General features: G+C 44.5%; 4 protein-coding genes across 4 annotated transcripts; 3 read left to right on the top strand and 1 right to left on the bottom strand.

Annotated features, from left to right (window-relative positions):
- Positions 1-2,646, bottom strand: atpaf2 (ATP synthase mitochondrial F1 complex assembly factor 2). Its single transcript, XM_084670001.1, has 8 exons — positions 2,392-2,646; positions 2,133-2,177; positions 1,876-2,024; positions 1,686-1,783; positions 1,399-1,479; positions 1,185-1,297; positions 963-1,078; positions 1-703 (listed from the first exon to the last, which is right to left on the bottom strand). The coding sequence occupies exons 1-8, from the start codon at positions 2,525-2,527 to the stop codon at positions 566-568; spliced, it is 876 nt and encodes a 291-aa protein (XP_084526127.1). The 5' UTR covers positions 2,528-2,646; the 3' UTR covers positions 1-565.
- A 163-nt stretch (positions 2,647-2,809) lies between these two features.
- On the top strand, positions 2,810-6,751 carry LOC146259893 (glucose-induced degradation protein 4 homolog). Its single transcript, XM_084670725.1, has 6 exons — positions 2,810-3,209; positions 3,820-3,879; positions 3,981-4,088; positions 4,285-4,386; positions 4,482-4,612; positions 4,994-6,751. Exons 1-6 carry the CDS (start codon positions 3,021-3,023, stop codon positions 5,055-5,057), a joined length of 654 nt encoding a protein of 217 aa, XP_084526851.1. The 5' UTR covers positions 2,810-3,020; the 3' UTR covers positions 5,058-6,751.
- A 3,645-nt stretch (positions 6,752-10,396) lies between these two features.
- On the top strand, positions 10,397-20,851 carry rnf151 (ring finger protein 151). The gene is made up of 5 exons (XM_084670466.1): positions 10,397-10,423; positions 19,044-19,189; positions 19,634-19,730; positions 20,108-20,337; positions 20,596-20,851. Exons 1-5 carry the CDS (start codon positions 10,397-10,399, stop codon positions 20,849-20,851), a joined length of 756 nt encoding a protein of 251 aa, XP_084526592.1.
- On the top strand, positions 12,038-15,896 carry noxo1b (NADPH oxidase organizer 1b). Its single transcript, XM_084670724.1, has 8 exons — positions 12,038-12,236; positions 12,326-12,406; positions 12,514-12,586; positions 12,721-12,907; positions 13,147-13,361; positions 13,528-13,641; positions 13,940-14,057; positions 14,566-15,896. Exons 1-8 carry the CDS (start codon positions 12,162-12,164, stop codon positions 15,227-15,229), a joined length of 1,527 nt encoding a protein of 508 aa, XP_084526850.1. The 5' UTR covers positions 12,038-12,161; the 3' UTR covers positions 15,230-15,896.
- Positions 20,852-20,896: the final 45 nt, after the last annotated feature.

A 20,896-nucleotide genomic window follows, 5' to 3' on the forward strand; every position in this document is an offset into this window, starting at 1 on the left:
TTAGACATTAGCATTTATGGTACTGCTCTTACCCTGTAAACCCCAATGGCACCCATAGTATTGCTTTATTTCTATTGTTGCAACACAAAAACACAATCCATACTTTACAGGTTTTTGAGCACATACAGGTTTGGTAGGAACAGGCAAGAAACTATCATTGAACCTTAGGGAATGAACAAGTCACTGTTCCCGTTGAAACATCAAGCAACTGTTTTCAATAGTCACTGGAGACTGAGAACTGGTTCAAAAACAACAACAGCCCAAAAGATGGGTTTTATACTGTCCCATGCAACTTGGGAACTTTTTTGTAAGAAGTCCCTTGATTGTTGTCTGAGTTGAAATAACACTGATGTTAAGGATAATGACAGATTACCGTACAATGCTGTCACAGAGCAAGTCATTTAATTAGTCTACCAACAGAAGGACAAAACAGGATCTAAGTTCTATGGTCTTCAAAAGCTAAATTAGGTGTGTCGTTTGTGTACCCTGTGTGTATATGTGTGTTGTCTGTGCATGTGTGTGTGTGTTAGGGAGAGAAAGTCCAGAAGGCTCAGAGGCCACTTCCTTAGTCTTGAAGGAGTTTGCGTTTGATGGTTGAGCTTTCGGAGGTCAGGTAGACAAACAGAGCGCCGGCGGCTGTCCTGGCCCTCAGCTCGTGCGTGTCGTAGTCATGAGCCCACTCTACACTTCCCCAATGCTGGATCTGACGAGGAAGCAAGACAACAAAGAATATATGGAGTCAAGGAGAAAACCCTCACCAAGATGCCTGAGTGAAACAGAACCTACCCAAGACAGAGCACTGTAGATGATCCAAAGGAACCAGATGTTGTGATATCTGGATTTACTCTGCTCATGAGTTAGTAACGGTAGAAATCTTCTACATTAAGGTAAGCACATTTCTAAGTGTGACATGCAGTGGTGGATAGGAAGGCCAGTCTGGAGCTCCTGAGATGAGGTCATACCTGGTACTCCTCCTCCAGCCGTGACAGCAGCACAGCCTGTTCCACTGTCAGGTGTCTGTCAATCAGTCCTAAGGCGAGGACCACGGACTTCAACTGGGTGATCACAAACTCCAGCCCTACAGTCAGGACACACAATGTCATTAAATATCACGATATAATATAAAAATGTATACTGGCACATTGTTACATGCTTTATACCAGTGGAAACATGAGTAATCTTACCTGTCAAGGACCAGAAGTTATAGGAGCCTAGGTGCTGGTGGAAGGTAGCTTTGGTTGCCTCTGGGATGTCTGGCCCCAGTATGCTGGAGGAAGAGCCAATAACAACGTTGTATCTGCACAGAGAGAGAAAACAAGGTTTATTATAGTCAGACATGAGGTGCAACCTCATCTTGACCGATGAGACAAAGACACAGATCTGTAAAGTCAAACAAACCTGTCTTCAGTCCGGTTCAACACAGGGTCCCACTCATTCTTCTGCAGCTCCACAAGACCTGGGGGTTCGTCTACTCTGAAACTGCAGGGAGGACCCACATTCAACACCATCATCCCCATGAACACCAATATCACAGTCATGTGACAGGCTATAAACTCAGAGCTTCCAATTACTCCATTGCTATAACCTAATCATCTATAATAATATCCATTACCATTGCTAATTGAGAGAGCGGACTGGAGACTTTCCTTTGGTCCAGGTGATATCAATTGTATCATCCCACATACCAGATAGTGTCTGTTTCCAGGAACTTGAGGGCAGCGGTGATCATCTGTTCCTTGTCACGCTGTGTGGGGTTATCTATAGCTGTGTTGCAGAGAGTGGTCTACCAAGAGGAAGATGAAAAACAACATTAACCGTATATTTACTTGAAGTACCAAACAACCAATCGCATTCTCTTTAGCCCACGGGCTGTACCATGTGCATGGTGTAGAATTTGAGTGTGTCCCGCTGAACATCCCACTCTGTTGCCACAGCAATGGCAAGGGCTTCATTTGGGACAGCAAAGAGTTTCCCTCCAGGGGTTTTCAGTTTTCGCTTGTCCAGGTTGATCTCAAACAAACCACCTAGACAGACATGTAAGGACATAGAACATTCAACATCATTTAATAACATTCTAAGAATACATACATCATTCAACCTTCAAATTATTTTCAATGAGTCAATGTTCTTACCCTCTCCTTGCGATATGCTGACATCTTCATAGAATTTATTTCTTTCTGGTAAAAATAAATACAGAAACACCAACACAATAATGCGTGCAGCATTCATGTACACTGCTGTTTGAATGAGTTGTGTCCACTGGTCCACAAAACCAACTTGTAGTTAGCTATGAGTGTATTAGTGTTTTAACTACTTGATCGGTATACAATTCAAAAACACTCAACTGTGGGCAAATGAATGAGATACACTAACATTACAATGTTTTCTTACCTGTTATAGCAGAGGAGTATGCTTTACAATCCACTGAAAAACCAGGAAGAATAGCTTCACATGCTTTAGGGTAAACAGTGCGGGAAGACAGGGCACATCCCAGTCGACTCTGTAATCTCACAAGATTCTTCAACATATTTGCATGGACTACCTGCTGATCATAAGTAGAATACAATCATTAAAACATTGCATCCCTTCGTTCACAGTTTCCAAACACAGCCATGCGTGTGACCTTCCGACAGATGGAATATTTTGTCTAATCCAAAGAGCAGAGGGTAATGTAGTCTGGAAATTATGTTGCAATACCCGCAGTGAACCCAGGTTGACACGGAAAAAACTACATTCACAAATCTCCCAAGAAACCTTTTTGATAGATAGGCCAATGAGCAGTTCTTTTTTAGAACTGTGAAATCTCTCAGCGAATGGGAGAGGTGAATGCTGCTGCCTAATGTCGCCGCGTCGAAGTCCAGTTACTTTTCGGGCGCTTGATGAAAACTGTGTTTGCTGATTTCAAGGGAATTGAATGTAGGTGAGCCGCCTCATCCGTGCTCTCCGTGACTTCCTTTCCAACTCTTATCGCACGGACGGCCACTGACTGCGGTCAGTGACAGCCCTGCGATACGACAGCTATGCCTGTCCCCGCCAGATACCTCAGCAACATCCCCATGGCCTTTGCGTCCTCGGCCTCGCTTATTCCCCCTCCCCCGATCAACACCCACCAGCCCGGCGTCGTTACTTCTCTTCTTTACAGCGGCTCCAAGTTCCGAGGGCACCAGAAGAGCAAGGGGAACTCGTATGACGTGGAGGTGGTTTTACAGGTGATTTTCAGGGGTTGTCATGTTAGCTAGCTATCTTATTTGGCTGTCAATCGACTAGGCATTTGCTGACCTGTCAAACAGCCCAACTGTCTGATTGACAGCTCATATGTCCTCGCTGGAAAATCCCTGACAGCTGGCAGGTACATAGCTTTTTGACGATATCGTCATTTTGTAGCTACAATATTGTCTCAAGTAGTTAAAGCTATTCATTTTTGCTTCATCTTGCATATGCTGGTTCAAGAACACGAACGATTGATAGCTGTCGTAGCTATCTGTCTGCAAGAAGTCTGTCTTGGCTGTAGCTATGTGTACCATTAGGCTAAGTGGGTGTTCATTGTGTGTTACATAATTCTATGCACTTTGTAAAGCTCTGTCTTGGAAGTTGCTTTGGATAAAAGCGTCTGCTAAATGAATACATGTAATAAAAACTACCATATGGTCAAATGTATTAACTGATGGTAATGAAACGTTATGAACAGGATTGACTAATAATAATGACGCATTATACAGACTATTGACTGTTTGTAATGAAAGATCAGGATTACATTTGGTCATGCATTTGTTCTTATATGAAAACTCACATACAGTTGTCTGTGATGTCTCCTCTCAGCATGTTACTATGGAGGATTCCTACTTGTGTGGGTATCTGAAGATCAAAGGACTTACAGAGGTAAGACAACAGGCTCCACTGTAGGGCATGGAAATGCAATAGTTCCAATTCTTCTGACAATATGAGCGCTTTATAAATGTGCTGCGTCCTCCCACCTGTAGGAGTACCCTACACTAACAACGTTCTTTGCTGGTGAGATCATCAGCAGGAAGCGCCCGTTCCTGACCAGGAAGTGGGATGCAGATGAAGATGTGGATCGTAAGCACTGGGTAAGAGGCAGGGGCCCGTAAAAACTCTAAACCCCAAACAACAATTGGCACTGTCTCCTTGCCCTTTTTTCCATGATGATTTTTACTGGGTGTTCGGCCTCTCAAACCTGGTCCTCCAATGTGTGGCGCAAAGAAGTCGAGGGTCAGGTATCAATGCTGTACTCCCTCTGAAGTTAGTTATTATTTTACACAACAGGGCAAGTTCCAGGCCTTTTACCAGTACGCTAAGACCTTCAACTCTGATGACTTTGACTACGAGGAGCTAAAGAATTCTGACTACATCTTCATGAGGTGGAAGGTAGAGTACACTCAAAATGGGCTGTATCAGGCTACATGTATCCCTGGTCATCACTATTGTCCATTGGGTAACTGTGTGGTGATTGCCTCCTGCAGGAACAGTTCCTGGTTCCAGACCACACCATCAAGGACATCAGCGGAGCTTCCTTCGCTGGCTTCTACTACATCTGCTTCCAGAAGTCCACCGCCACCATCGAGGGCTACTACTACCACCGCAGCTCTGAATGGTACTAGGATGACTTCTTTAGTAATACCTTTAGTCCAAGGAGATACCACTGTGTAGATTCTTAAGTGTTCCTGAAGTCCTGACAAGGTGCTCGTTGTAAGCATTGGTTAATGGGCAGCAAGGCCCTCATGAGATGCTGTGTATTTGGAAAAAGTAATCATGGGGGCTTACCGTGTTTCTTTTCCCTTTTTAATATCATTTTACGTGTCACTCCATCAAGGTTAGTTTGTGTCCCAATTATTCTCTGTCCCATGATTGGCAGATGTTTCCATCTCACTTGAAATAAGAGTGCAAGCACAAATACACACTCTTCCTCCACCCTCTTCCACCTTCTAAACACACTTTCTGTTTTTCTGCAACCCCCACTCCCCTGCCATCCCAGGTACCAGTCTCTGAACCTGACCCATGTTCCAGAACACAGCGCTGCCATTTACGAGTTCCGGTGACCCCGGCAACCAGGCTCTGTTGACGCACAAAGACTATGAGGCAGAGCAGAGACCTGCAGATGCTGCTGGAAGGAGGCAGAGGAGGAGGGCTTGAGGGTGGATGGTGTTAAATGGAAAACTGTGTTTTATGATAAAGATGAAGACGTTCCTGTCAAGGGTTGACCTAGAATGAGGGAGATGGGGGGGCGGGGGGGGGGAATGGAAGGATGCCTGGTAGCTTTTATTGGCTGTAGGATGGAGGGAGAAACGACTGACTGATTGGAGGAAAGGAGCACCGATTGGCTCGCTGACTGGAGAGACAGCCCTCAAGGACATCTGCATCGGATCACCTCTTCACTTAATCTGTTTGTTTTTTAACATATTGGTTTTAATGGTCCTTTTTATCCTCCGGCTCTCTGCTGCTGCTTGCTGTGCTGGGACACTTTCCAGAGGTCAAACTAGGGTCACGGCCTCTAGCCTGGGGGGGCGGCAGGCGTAATCTCGTTTGACTCAGCTAAAAGATGACAATGATTCCTTGACGGAGTCTGCTCTAGAAGGATGGATGGATGGACGGATGGATGAAGGGATAGACTGGCGGGGTCTGTCTCTGCCACAGCTGAAGCAACAAAACTGATGCATTGTGGGATGAGTGGAGAAGCTGAGCTGAGGACTGTGCTGGGGATTTGTGTACAGGAGCTGGCTGGACTTAGTGTCAGGACAGCAAGGGGTTTTGTTGCTCTGCTATGCTAGGTCTGATGCAAACGAGATTTTGCTACAGTATTTACCTCTTTTAGATAGACAGGAACCTCCTCAGAGCTTCACCAAGTCATGGGGATGTTTGCTCTATGCTCGTCTGGGTGATGTTGACGAGTGGTGGCTGTGGGTATTGTGTTGTTGTGGGTTACGCAGATGAATCATTGGGTTTCGCAACCAGGGGTAGTCCAGCAAGGTTTGGGTTTCACCATTCACCGGTGGAATAACCGATAAGTAACGTGCCACCGACCTGGTGAACCCTATAAGGAAAATCAAGTGTACCCTTGTGTTATTATCCCCTACCCATCTCTGCATACGACACAGACAATACATAGAAAAATATACCTATAGATAGCTATATCCTTTGGGTCCGTTTTAGATGTTTTTCATCCCTTGTCATCTCCAACTATGCAACATTATCAACATGGCACTCCGCAACTATCAACCTCAACTTTCCAGAGAAACAAATCTATTCTATCATCATCATAGTATTAAATGTCTATCTTTATCACCATTAAAGGAACTATTTTTGTCTAAATGCCTTTGGAATCACACCCTCTCCTCTCCCACCTTTGCCCTCTCAATGTGACGGTGCCATCTTTTTCAAGCTTAAAGAGTTGTATTATGACCACAGAGTGTGTAATGCTGGACTTGAGTGGAGTAAACCATATCAGAACAATAATGACTCTGTTTGTCCGTAACCCAAGGATATGTGCTGATGATACATACACCTCTTCATTCACTCACAAACAGTTCATAAAGTTTTATCAGCGAGTTTACTCAAAGGAAATTCATGAACACGACTGTACCCATAGCCTGGTCTAGGTTCTGTACATGCTGGATGGAAGTGTTGATTTGGTCCCCCACCCATTCTGTTCACGCATGAGCACCCTCTGGTGGTTACAATGGTACATTTCACTGTAAATACCTGCCAAAAACATTAAAACCAGAAATTGAGTAAACTTGCAATTTTCATCTCCATAACACTGAAGAAAATTTGAGTCTTTTAAACCTGTCAAGTAACGTTAATTTAAATCCAGACTTTGAAGACAGACATGCAATTTGCTTCAACAGAACACAGTGATTCTCATTTTACAAATAAATAATAGGCTAGTAATAAATGATAAAATAATTAATGTTGTTATTCTTTAAAAACGGTATTGTTCAAATGTTTTTAACATGTGATGAAATGGATAATACTGATTTGGGTTCCCTTACATATATGGATGTAAGGGATCTCTTACATTCATGGTTCCAGGGAAACTCCATTTTTATAATTTTGCCGTCAGGTGAACACATAATACTTGTGCTTGTTCCTCATTGTCACTTGATGATGGTCTACTCCTGTGAAATCACCCACCTGAAATGTGACCCACAATGGATTATGGAGCTGCATTCCTGGACCTAGTTTAAAGTGTTAGAGTAGCTGAAGCCTACCTTCAGAAATACCAGGATTTCCCAATCTCTTATCCTGGAACACACCCTACATAACGTAAGAGTACAAATGTTGCAATGTTTCAGACTCATTCTATCAAACCATTTAACCTACTTAGATGCCTACTCACTATAAATTGTACATTTTCCATTGGTCAGTGGTGCATGTGTTGGTTTTAGGGTCAGATTGTCCCAGGTTTGCAATTGAGAGAGTTAGAGAGAGACAGGTCTGGGGACCATGGATCAGGTAATATGTGTCAACTCAGGCCCATGATGTACTCCTAGGAAATGAAACCAGTCATATGATGCATTCTGTCCATGAGAAAACATTCCTGTATACACATTCATTTTTTGACAGTGTCTTTCCACAAGAGGCACTTTATTCTTCTTCTTTCTGTTTCCAAGCTTTGTACTACCTGGCAGTTTACCTGGCAGAACGTCTTTTTGCCATGCAGTGTATCGTGTTTCTGCAGCCTGGCAGTGTCTGGTGTTAGGAGCAGACATAGGTACCTGACACTGCACGGACATAGAGGAAGTGTGCAGAAATGTTCAAGGTTAAGTACAATAAACATTTTGACTGGCCTTTTTGTGTGTGAGGGAGACAGAAACACAGCATCACTCATTTTTAACATTGCTTTTATATTACGTATTCACTTACATGTGACGTGTTACTTTCCCCATTTATACCCTGGTTTGTTTGTCTTTGGTCACATACTTGGATATTACATGTAATGAGGAGGAATTGTATACTAGAGTAGGTGATATGAAAGGTAGTCTAAGGAGCTTTGTACATTAGGACTGTAAACTGTGTGGTGCATCTAAGGTAAATATGGATAGGAACAAGCACCCTAGCAGAGGAGCTACAGTGCAGAAGATAAACAGTACGCAAAAGAGAGACGTTTTTTTATTCAAATATACTGGTAACTGGTTCTTAAACATTTTTGTGTGCTCGCAACTTATGAAGGATCAGCACAAGTACAACTTTAAGTTCATAGCATACAGGGGATGTTTGTCAGCATGTTGGCACAGTCGTTCACTCAGAACTAAGACATGCAACCAAATGCAACATTCCCACCAAACCCCATTGACATCATTTGGTTCAAAGTTCATCTCTGTGGTAATGTAGCCTACCACTACCCAGATGTACCAAGGATGAGTTCATTATGCAATAGCTCTGCTGAAGAGCTCCCAGTCTGAATGAATAAAATGGTAAAATATGCATACAATAATATAATGTAAATATACAAAAGTTTGAGATTTTTCCATAACAGTTCCCTGATCAGATAATTAGACAATGGTGATAGTGAGCAATAAAATCGCCAGCAACACAGTAAACCAGCTTCACAATAAACAAACTTCCAAGGTGTGGCTGTCAATCAAACCATGTCCTAGTCACATGCCCACACACCCTGCTTCTGCCAAACTGCCACAATACCCGTTATACCAAGGGTAACTTGGAAACGTTGTGAGGTCATCTGTCCTTTGTTACAGTAAATAAGGTGAGAATCAGAAAAGATGGTGATCTCTGGTAATGGTAGAATGCCAAGGGTTTCCAGGTTGGCGGAATCTAATCTGAATCTCGGCTGCCAATGCTTCTCTGACCACAAAAACAATGGGTTGGATTGTTGCTTGTTCCCTAAGAGTATAGAAAGGTTAGTGTTTTGGAACTAACTGAGATTAAAGCACTTCAAATGATCAAGCCTTCCAAAAGACCAGGCCTGGACTGGTAATCTGGCATACCGGGCAAATGCCCAACACACTTGGGGCCGATATGATATGTAATATATATATATATATATATAAATCTTTATATATATTTTTTTATAAACTTAAAATTGGCCAACGACCAGCCCATAAAGCAGGGATAGCGGCCTATTGGTTCATTTTCCATAGTGACACTGTGCTGGCCCAATCACATCTCTTAGCTATTTTGGTGTACTGGTGGGTGGTGGTGGGCTGGTCTGAGCAAAAATGCCAGGGCCATTTTTTTGTCCCAGTCCATCCCTGATCTCGACTGACTGAGTGCTTTTAAATCAACACTGAAATCTATTAGAAGGATCTGAGGATGGAAGGATGGGAGTCAGATGGCTGAGCGGTTAGGAAATCGGGCTATTAATCAGAAGGTTGCCAGTTTGATTCCCGGAAGTGCCAAATGACATTGTGTCCTTGGGCAAGGCAATTCACCCTACTTGTTTCGGGGGGATTGTCCCTGTACTTACTGTAAGTCTCTCTGGATAAGAGCGTCTGCTAAATGTAAATATAGAAAGTAGCCCCTCCCAGTTTTGAAACAGGGAAGAGCCTTACAGTAAACTGACTAATGAGCTTTGTTTAAGTCAACACAAAGTGAGGCAACTCTTGTTCCCGTACTAATCTGTGATTGAGCTCTTGTCAAATACTTGGTCAACAATAATTTCCACTGTGGCTCCTCCTCCTGCCCCTCCTCTTCCCCGTGGTATCAACTGTTTAGTATCTCTTCCTTCCCAGAAGCTAAAGACAATGCAACACCTATTCCATTCATCCTCCCAGAAACGACTTGGAAGTACGGGAAGATGAATTGCCAACCATAAAGCACAGTGAAACATATCACTGTGATTGTGTTACATTCAGTCCAGATAGATACAAAACAAATAAAAACGTCAGTCTGCTCAGTTTAATGGGTTTTAAAGTTGACTATTTTGATAACTTCTTAAATGTAATATGAATTCTCTTTAGAGACAGGAGTTTTACATTTCACTTTTCCAATGAACAGTAAAATCCTATTCAGGAACAGTCCACCAGGACTGGGATGCTATTTTTTATATTTTTCTTTGTTTAGCCAATCATGTTGTGTCACAGCACCAAACGAATCTGAGTTGGCACAGTCTAGCTAAGTCACTTCAGGGACATTTCTGGACATGAGCAAGAAGAAACATAATAGGTTTTGTATCTTCTACAAAGACATATAAAGGAGTTTTACAGTAAACAAGCATGTTCAGTGCCGGGCATGACATCAGCTACATCATAGGCGGTGGTCTAATGACGTCATGTCCTTGGGCAAGGCACCTCACCCTACCTGCCTCGGGGGAATGTCCCTGTACTTACTGTAAGTCGCTCTGGATAAGAGCGTCTGCTAAATTATTAAATGTTATCTTGGTTTGGCTGGACCATTCAATGTTGACCCCATTTGAATTCTAATGTTGGATCTCTGGATTAATTCACAAGTTAAGGATCTAAGGTTGGCAGATGAGGTTGGTAATCACAAAGTAGAGGTTTTCTGTCCTCTGCCAACTTTAGTTCTAAATCTCTCCTCATGTCTGGTGGTACACGATATTTTAAACATAGCATGTATACATAGCATGTATAATTAAAGATGCATGTTGGCATCCACAGCATGAATGTTTTTTCCAATATTGTTGAGTCATCTCATTGGCAAGACATGGATCAAACATAATTGCAGATTTTACAAAATAGTTCTGTTGTCCATGGACATAAAAGGGGTGAAAATTAATTGCAAACAAGTACCTCCATTACCAATTCTGGGACCTCTGACACAGTAAGCAGATCTAATCTGATTTGTAGGAATAGACACAGGGCCTATTCAAAGATGGGGTTTCGTGTAAGGAACTAAAGCAATGACTGTCGGTGGGATTTATGTTTAAACATCATTGTGGGAGATGACATGTATGGATGCTTTACCCTTTGTCTCTTAAAAAGCATACCTGTTTGGTTGATCTTCAGTTGGCTTCAGATCCTTGTTCTGTAGTAGTGCCAGCCAAAAGGCATCCTATCTTTGTAGTTTCTGTTTGTCTAAATACATTTCTGGATTTAGCTGTTCCAGTTTTATGGTTTTGCAGTGGAATAGCAGGCAGTTCTGATGGAAAATTTCATTTCTATGTGCACGTTTGTGTGTGTGTGTACACGTGCACCAAACAGGCTTTGTCCTCACGACCCAATCAAATGAGGCCCATGTGACGTTTAGTCCACGTGCCGATGTTCACCCACAGTCCTGACAGGCCCAGGCTGTCCTGACCTTTACTGAAGAGAGTGTAGGTGTTTGTGAAGAAGTCCTGGCACCCCTTCAGACAAACCTACTGTGCCCCCCCACACACACACACCCCTGAGATCCACGTGTGGGATAACCCCATACTTTGAAGAGACACCTGCGCCCCCACCCACGCTGTCCCCCCACCATCCGGGTCTGCATGGGTTGGAGAAATTACAGGTAGATGACAGGTGCGAAGGGACTGCACGTGATTGTAGGCAGCTATTTCCGAGGGGAGATTCAGGGAGCAGAGGCAAGGCAACAGGAACATTGAACACGTGGCCATTCATGGCAGGGCTCAACAAGAATTCCGGTGATATTATAGTTAAATATTATTTGATGAATAATCATTTTTGTTTAAATATTTTTTATTGGGTCTTTGACCCCCCCGCCCAGATATTATACTTTTGTGTCACAGTGCTAGTCCATTAGGCCTTCTAGTATTGAAACCACAATGCAGAGAAGAATACATTTACATTTAGTAAATTTAGCAGAAGCTCTTATCCAGAGCGATTTACACTGAGTACAGGGACTTTCCTCTCGAGGCAAGTAAGGTTAAGTGCCTTCCCCAAGGACACACCGTCATTTGGCATAGCCAGAAATCGAACCGGCAACCTTCTGATAACTAGCCCGATTATCCCTAGCCGCCTAGCCACCTGACAACAACTGTTGTAGTTCATTACATTCTTTGGGCGGTGTCATGCCAAATAGTTGAGGACACGTTTATAAAAATCGTAGCCATGTTGCCAGACATTTGCAAACAATTGCATTCCGGCACGTTCATTCGGACTTCGAAACCCCGCCTACTCCTAGACTGTATTTAGAGTCCACTGTCGCACTGGGAATCAAAACGAAACGCAGCGGCTAAGCAAGCAGTTTAAGTTGGAAGAAAGCCCAGAAGTACTCCAGGTGACAAGATGGATGAGCAACGGCGATGCGCAATTAGTGCTCGAATTATTGGAGTGATGCAAAGAGACGAATCCACCAAAAAGGTAAACTTCACTACTCAAAAAAAGTGTTCAATTACGTATCTGATAAATCTTTAATGATCAATCATTAAGATAACGTTTTTTGTCAACAGATGTTCATGATATCCATCTTGTGGTCGGATCAGAGTGAAGTGATTATTTACAGATCTTTCCACGATTTTAAGAAATTAAATGTAAGTTTTTTTTATAAAGAGCATCATGGTGGTTGTGATAAGATGTCTGTTGTGTTAAGGACTAATTTGAAATAATTCAATAGTAAAATTGTATGTTGTTTTAACAGAAACAATTGAAGAAAAGGTTCCTTGTTGAGAATCCTTTCCGGAAGCAGAATGGAGTCATTCCTAAATTCAGAGGTAAAGTTTCTACCTGCTGTTTATAACAGAATACATACAGGATGTTGATCATGTAGGGATACTCTCCAGTATTACTGGTCTGCTTTGGGTTCCACATCTCCATTTCACCCTGTTCCTGCTCTGCTTCTTCCCAGACCGAACCATAAAGACCAGCTTCCAGAAGAAGAGTGGTCCAGGGAAAACCCTGCGCCGCATGAGGTCCCTGGAGTCCTACTGCACCCAACTGCTCAACTGTGACTCCTCTGTGACACAAAGTTCAGAGGTCGTCCAGTTCTTTGTTCCAAAAGATCATGACCTGCAGCCCAACTTTGCCAAAAACAGGTACGCTACACTAACGCCTGAAAGTGTTTGTAAAAAAGTTTATGTCTAGCAAAGAACAGGGATTGAAGTATAACACATTCAAAGGTATTTTTACCCTCTGTGATCATGTTTAATAAAGAGGGTTTGTTCTAGTAAGAGTGTTGTGTATCCTACGGCCCGTGCTAGTATCTCGTGAAAGTACCACCCAGATGTGCGGTTGAGGGAAAGTAAGATAACACTGCACGCCTTTCCTCCACCAGCACTATGATCCTGCCTTCGGAGGACCTGACGGGGGCTGGGCGACTGGGAGAAGGCCACAGCAAAAGTCAGCGTCTGAGCATGGGCAACGTGACACATCCATTTGTGACGCGGATGTACCGCTGTGTGGCGCCGTACAAGACCAAAGACACCATGAACCGGGCCTTTCTGGTAGCCCTGGGAGAGAGGCTCGACGTGCAGATCAAAGACCCCGCAGGTAACGGCTTCAAAATACTTCTCTCATGCAGAGGGATCTTTCTCCGTTCAAGTGTTCATGGTCCACGTGTCACTTGTTTTTTGGGGACGATTGTGTTGAAATCTTTTTCTTTCTCTCTCTCTCTCTGTCTCCCTCGATTTCTCTTCCTCTTTCTCGTTGGGTCTAGGCTGGTGGCTGGTTGAGAATGAGGATAAGCAGCTGGCCTGGTTTCCAGCCCCTTACCTGGAGTTGTGTGACGAAGAGGGGGAGGAAGATGAGGAGGATGGAATTCCCCTTGGAGGTAAAGTCGATGATCTATTTCAGTTACATATTGACAGCGTCATCTAGAATTCTCTGATTTCAGCTGATGGCGATGGGCATTCAGCGTCTATTACACCAGTCATTACAGTAGTTATTCCACCTTGTTACCACTAGAGATCAGTGTTAGTTCAGCAGGAAATCCTCCCCTCACGCCAAAACGTTGGACCACTTTTATATCATTTTCTGATAAGTGTGTCATGGGACATGGACTGATATCCACATAATCAATGTTTCCTGAATGGAGGACCGTGTGGGTAACCCCTTGACTGTTCTTGCAGACAAGCTGTTCTGTGCGGTGAGGACCTACTCTACGAAGCAACATGACGAGATCTCGGTTCCTATTGGCTCTGTGGTGGAGGTCCTGAGGCAGTCGGACGACGGCTGGTGGCTCTCCAGGTACGCTGAACCGTCTGAGCCCTGCCGTCTCCCCAGTCTCTCTCAGCGTTAACGCAGCGTAGACTGAGCGGACCGACGGAGCATGTGAATCAGGGGCGGTCATTGAGAGTCATTGAGCCGACACGTTTCAATATGCCGCAAATGTAATTAAGGAAGTTGTTTAACAATCTCGGTATCATCAAGGTTATGACAGGCACGAGAAACTGTCTGCTTGGCATGGCACCAAGAATAACCCAGGGTGTGAAAGTAACATGATAGACATGCATTTTTTAACAACAGCTGACAAAGTAGAGGCAGTGTATCATATCTGTTTGAGATTTCGTCCTGATTGTCTCAAATGTCAAGTGTTGACAAGTGACGAGCGGGTGTGGAGGCTGAAAGGAAATAGCTTTAGGCCTTTCATGTCAGGAGGTCCTTGTAGGATTCAAGGAAATAAGAGATCTAACATGAAAACAAATAGTTGTGTTTTGGTTATCTATCTCATCCATGGTGATCTTATCTCCCACAGATACAATGGCAGAGTCGGCTATGTTCCCTCCATGTACCTGCAGCCCTACCAAAACCCCCGCGCCGGCCTGCACTCCTTCCAGAGAAAGCTGCATAGTTCCTCCCTCAACCTGGCAACCCAGTCAGTGGTCAGCGTATCTGGCAACCGTAACCCTCCCAACCTGCAGGAGAGCAGCCTGGAGAAGCCTTCCTCTGCCCAGCGAACCAAATGGCTCCAGAAGGCGAGGTCTTTGGATGACCTGTCTGACACCCGGCCCATCCCGGCCCCCATAGAGAGGGAGGAGTTGGGCTCCGAGAGCCGGAAGAGTAGCCTCGATGCTTCCAGCACAGGGTCTGAATTCAGCTTCTCCTCTGGGAGCTCCTCAGGTAGTGAGTCCTCCACTCCCCCCTTTTCCCCCACTGGAGCCGAGCCCCAGACCCACCCAGGTAGCCCCTCATCCTCACCCCCCCTGCCTGGGCAGAGCAGCGACGGCCAGAGTAGCACTGACATCAGTCTACCAGCCCTGAGCCTCAGCAGCAGCCCCAGTAAGATGTCTTGCCCCAGGGTGCCTCCCCGGCCCCAGCCCCATGAGATTCTGACCCGCTGTACCACCATGACCCGCAAGGCTGCCCTGGCCTCCAGAGCCAGACTCCTGCCTCAGCCTGGCCTCGTCCTGACCTACTAGAGAGGGAGGAAAGGGGGGGGGGGCAGATGGGAGGCCAGGTTATAGACAGATAAAGAAAAGGATGGAGATGTAGATGGAGAAAGGGTGTTTATGGAGTTTAAGGGTAACTTGTTGAACATGACTGCAATCAGACAGATTTTCTTTAAAGTTGCATCTACAACTGTATGTTGAATGGGCCTCATGTACAAGCCTGTCCGCACTTTAGTACTGCAATGGGTTGGAGTGAGAGGGTAAATTGTTCAGATTAATCAAGATAGTCGTTTATTCACATATGAAACATGTTAGGGTGATTTAATGTTACATTCAAAAAGAAAATATGTTTTATTTACATTTTCATTTTCAGTGGGATACTAATTCAAATGGCCTATGAGCATGAATGAAGTATGTTTATGTTAACACAGAAAAAGTCTACTTAGAAAATGTACACTGTAGATAAGTTTGATAGGTTTCTTTCACTGATGTCTAAAGTTTGTTATTCCATAGTGGAACAGTACTGTAACCATTTATTAATGAAGGGAATATGACAGTTAATTGTAAATACTGTATACACCCATGTATATACACCTTTTATAATGTTGAATTAAACCATTTCAAATAGCTTTTACATCCATGCTTTATTTTCTTGTGGGCTGTTGTCAAACTGTACTGTAGGTGAACACTTCACACTTGGCAGGGAATTAAAAACCAGTAAAAACCAATACTAGGTTTCCCTAGTGAAATAAATGTTATCGAAGAACAACTTAAACTTGTACATCACTTGATTTTCACGAATGCTACTGGCCCCACAAGCCTACACTATCCCTGTAATCCTGTGTTATTTCTTGATGTTTAAGAGGCATTATAGACAGGCGGAGGCTCCAGGTGCATTGCCTGTCGGTGTCGGCTGCCCCCTCCCAAATGAAATGCTGTGCCCCCCTCCGCCTATTATTTGGAAACGAAAGGCCCGCCCATCCTATTTGTTCTGGAGCCCAGCCTGATTGGAGATCAAACAAACTGAAAACAACCTGACAAACTACTCTCCCCAACACACCCACCCACACACACGCACATACACCCACCCACACACACGCACATACACACACACACACACACACACTCACACAGACCCACACACTCACGACAATCAGGAATGTCTGGCAAATCATCACGCAAGCAGATGCCAACAATGATGGATTCCAAAGAGAGTAGAGGCAGATGCTGCCAAATCACAAATTAAAAGCATGACAACAGTTGATGAAGTAAAACACACAGATTAAGAATTACCGCAGCCAGAAACAGATGTTACATGAGGGCTGACCTTCCAATGATGTGAGAGAAACCAGAAAATAATTGTGTTTCTTTATTTAACAACTACATTTACACAGACAGGAACAGTCGTAACATTGACTTTTGGAGTGTGTGTGATGTTGTACAGTACATCCAGTCCCATGAGTTAATGTCAATGTGGTTGCTGTGTCACCTTAGTCAGCGAAGACATCAATTTTTCATTCATTATTGACCTACCAAGACTAATACTTGTCCATACAGTATGCCTTCTTTTTCAACTATTTGCACTGCAGAATCAAATCCTTGGTCTGGCTGCCGATTGGCATGAGCACAGTCAGCTGACTGAGAGCTGCAAAATAGTGACTTGCCTCACCCACCAAGGTGGTGGCACCTCCCTAACTGATATCAAACAATGATGCCACGAGTGTGATAGGGTTATTTGGCAGCTATTTCCCAAATGAATCATTCATTGTCAACAAGTCACTGTTATAAAGTCCAGTGTTATAATTCCAATGGTTAGTGTTGTACTGAATGTACTGATCCGTTTTAAAATGTTAATGAAGTGACTGAGTTTGGTCCAGTCATGAGAGTCTCATGTTCCTCTGTTGTTAGGGTTGGGTTGTTTTGGCCCTGAAGAAAATTGAGTTTCCAAGCTGGCATCATCCATATTTACTTTCAAAATAGATGTGCTCACCTTTCAGGGGTGTGGCTTCATATGATCCACAAAGGAGTCTATTGTGCTCTCTGGAGTCTGACTGTGTTGGAGAACAAGCAGAAGGAAGAAGTTTGATAGGACACGTACATGCTGGGAAACGATCATGCTCCTGTGACACTTGTAAAACAAAATATAGTTAATGAGATGTGTGTGTGTGTGTGTTTGTGCACGTTTCCAGCCTACGTGAGCAATGGCATCGCGCCACAATGTAGGGATGGTTAGTCATTAAACAGATATTTAACACAACCTTGCTGAACTCATGAAATACAATACCATGCCATGATACACAGGTGAAGAAAGCAGCTCGAATGTCATGTTCCACGTTGACACACATTGTCTCTCAAAGGGTGAGACCCCTTACACCAAACATTAATCTACCATCCAGTACAGTCCTGTACAATTCAAAGAACATCCAATCACCATGGTACGTTGGTATAATAACACATAAGTCCCTTGGGTTTAGACTGAACCTTTCCCCACATTGTTTAAATCAGACATTAAACAAGAACTCTATAGGTCTCTCCCTCTGATCAATACTGTATGTTTGTAATCTCTTATGGACGGCTGCCAGTGCTGGATGTTATCTCAGGAATTGATCATGTTTTTCCTGCCACCATTTTTATAGTAAATCATTTACAAGTGTTTTGATGAGCTTGATTGCCTTTCCTCTAAGGCTGAGCCAAACTTCCCAAAAGTGTTTTGATGAGCTTGATTACCTTTCCTCTAAGGCTGAGCCAAACTTCCTTGGAATGCTTGACTAGTGTCGGGAGACTGTAAAACGTGAGCAAAGATCCCTTCTATGTCTTCCTGTTGTCCTTTAATGATTGATACACGTATTTTCTCTCCACATAACCTTTCACCAGACATGGAATCGAAGCACAATAAAACGTGATTGAGGAACACACCCATTACTGGTAGGCCAACAATACGACTACTCCTGTAGCTGCTGCAGGGCATACACAAAAAGACACTGATAACAATACATAAATCCTTGACAAGGGTGAACCTTAGCTTGTGTAGACCCACCAAAAACATTACAGTTTACTGACGTTATGCAAGTCCAGTTATGCAAGACGTATGAGAAAGCTCCATGAAAGCTATGTAATACAAACTGATTTTCAGAGCAGAAGCCTCCATGGATTTCTGAGAGCTCCATTCGTCCCAGCCCCCCTCACACCTGACAGAACATCTAGAGAATGATTGCAAGCTCCAGGAAAACACTGGTTGGTGCATCCACAGCCACAACCTCTCCTCTTCTGTGAAAGAGCGAGAGATAGACAGAGAGAGAGATAGACAGAGAGAGAGATAGACAGAGAGAGAGATAGACAGAGAGAGAGATAGACAGAGAGAGAGATAGAGACTGGCCAGTGTGCATGTTCAGGTATGGTTGGCTCTGGAACTAGGCCGCTCCAATCTGGGTCTTCCTCTGCTCGACCAGCTGAATGAGCCCAGTTTCCAGGGTGTTTTAGCAGTGCAGCCTATTGTTGTGACGTGGTGGCTGTTTGTGTTGTTTGTATTGTTGGTTAGGCATGCATATGTGTCATTGCCAGAGGGATTGTGCGAGGGAGCTGTGAAAGTAACACTTGCAGCAAGTGTGGCTACATGAAAGTTAACAACAGAACAGTGAAACATGGTGAGTTATGAAGCCAGATCAAATGCAAAACAGTTCTGAAAGAGATCCCACAAGGATGACCTCCCATTAAAATAGGTTTTGTTCATGTACTGCATTATCTAGTAGTGTACTGTGGCGCCACTGTATATTTCACAAGTGTGTGTGCCCATGAGTATTTGCGTGTGTTTGCGTGTGTGTTTGTGTGTGTGTTTGTGTTCCAGAGCGGGGGTTACGATGTCGACCTGTTTGTGGAGGTGCCAGACTGTGAGCTGATCTGCACCATCTGCAGGTGTGTGTTAAGGTGTCCCGTCAGAACGGCCTGCAGCCATGTCTTCTGCAAGAGCTGCATCCTGCAGTGGATTCAGAGGTACACAACACATCGCCCTCGCCTCGAACACTCTGTATAGATCATCTCCTTTACAAAATCCAGACACACCAATGGATGACCGACCGATCAGACACTAGATCAGTCAATCAACCAATCAACGAATCAGACGTCATTCTCGCATCTCAAGGAAACCAGAAAACATCCAACTGGTTTATTTAGGCCAAGCTGTGTCAAAGAGTTTGATCATAAATCCTGATAGATGTGAATCCTGATAGATGTGAATCCTGATAAATGTGAATCCTGATAGATGTGAATCCTGATAAATGTGAATCCTGATAGATGTGAATCCTGATAGATGTGAATCCTGATAGATGTGAATCCTGATAGATGTGAATCCTGATAGATGTGAATCCTGATAGATGTGAATCCTGATAGATGTGAATCCTGATAGATGTAAAGGGGAGCTGTGCATTTGTGCTGCAGGCAGGACTCGTGTCCGTGCTGTAGGAAGCCAGTCACTCCCAGTCTGATGATGGCCTTGTACAAGCTAAACAAAACCATCGGGCGTCTGAGGGTCAAGGTAAGGCACCCCCCCCCCCCACCTCTCTTGACCTGGCAGCAGGGCCACATCAACATGTGTTTCTACAGCTGAACTGAGAATCAGTGGGCCTCATTTATCAAGCCGTTTGCACCTGTTTCCATGCGTCCAATTTTTGCAAAAACTGACTTGGCGATGCGGGCTATTTACAAACAGGGAGCACTTGGATAAAATCGCAGATTGCCTGCCACATGAGCGAGAACAGGCAAATTGCGCTTTCAATATGCGTTCGTGGGAGGGTCAAGGGGAAAGTGGGAGGGTAGTGGGGAAAGTGGGACTTCCACCCAAAAAGGAGGGAGTGCTCTCTCTACCAACGATGACAAATAGCCACGTTTAAAATATCCTTTCCTCTCCTCCAGTGTGCCAACGAGGGCTGTTCCTCCACCTTCCTCCTGTCAGAGGAGCTCCTCCACTCCTCCTCCTGCCTCTTCCAGGAGGTGCCCTGCCTTCACCAGGGTTGCTCTGCCCAGGTGCCCCGGCACCACCTAGAGAGCCATGCCCGCCACTGCAGCCACTGGACCCAGCTCTGCCCCATGGGCTGTGGCACCTTGCTCACCCAGGCCACAAGGGCTCAGCACAACTGCTACAGGTCAGTGAGTGAGGCAGTCTGCCCCCTGGAGGCGTGCTCAGGCTTTGGTTTTGTTTTTAATCCGGGGCTTTCCTTCAGTGACAGTTGAGGGAAGTTCTCTTAATTGTGAGAAGTTGTTTAGGTGTTCCTCTTTGATTTCACAATGCAAAGGCTGCTTCGAATATTTTCTGTCGGTGTGTCGCTGATCCCAGATCAGCTCATTCCAACCACAGCTGTTCAGAGAGACCCCAGACCTGATCTCAGACCTGTCCCTCCTAGGCAGCTGAAGCAGCAGGTGGAGGCTCAGAGGCGGAGTCACAGGGCAATCGCCAGAGCTCTTGGCAGGAAAATGAGTCGAGTGCAGAGCGCCATCACTCACATGAAGAGACAGGTGGCACTGATCAGCAAGAGCTTGGATTGGCTGCAGGGGGGCGTGGAGGGGGGAGGAAGGAGAGAGGATGGGAGGAGGAGAGGAGAGTGGAGAGAGGGAAGGAGAGGAGACCACAGACGAGAGCAGCACCAACAGCAACAGTAGCAACAGCAGCCCCTAGAATAGCAGCATCTTCATTAAAGATTCATC

The sequence above is a fragment of the Hypomesus nipponensis genome, chromosome 13 (assembly GCF_054491055.1).
Source record: "Hypomesus nipponensis isolate SF chromosome 13, ASM5449105v1, whole genome shotgun sequence".
NCBI classification, from domain to species: domain Eukaryota; kingdom Metazoa; phylum Chordata; class Actinopteri; order Osmeriformes; family Osmeridae; genus Hypomesus; species Hypomesus nipponensis.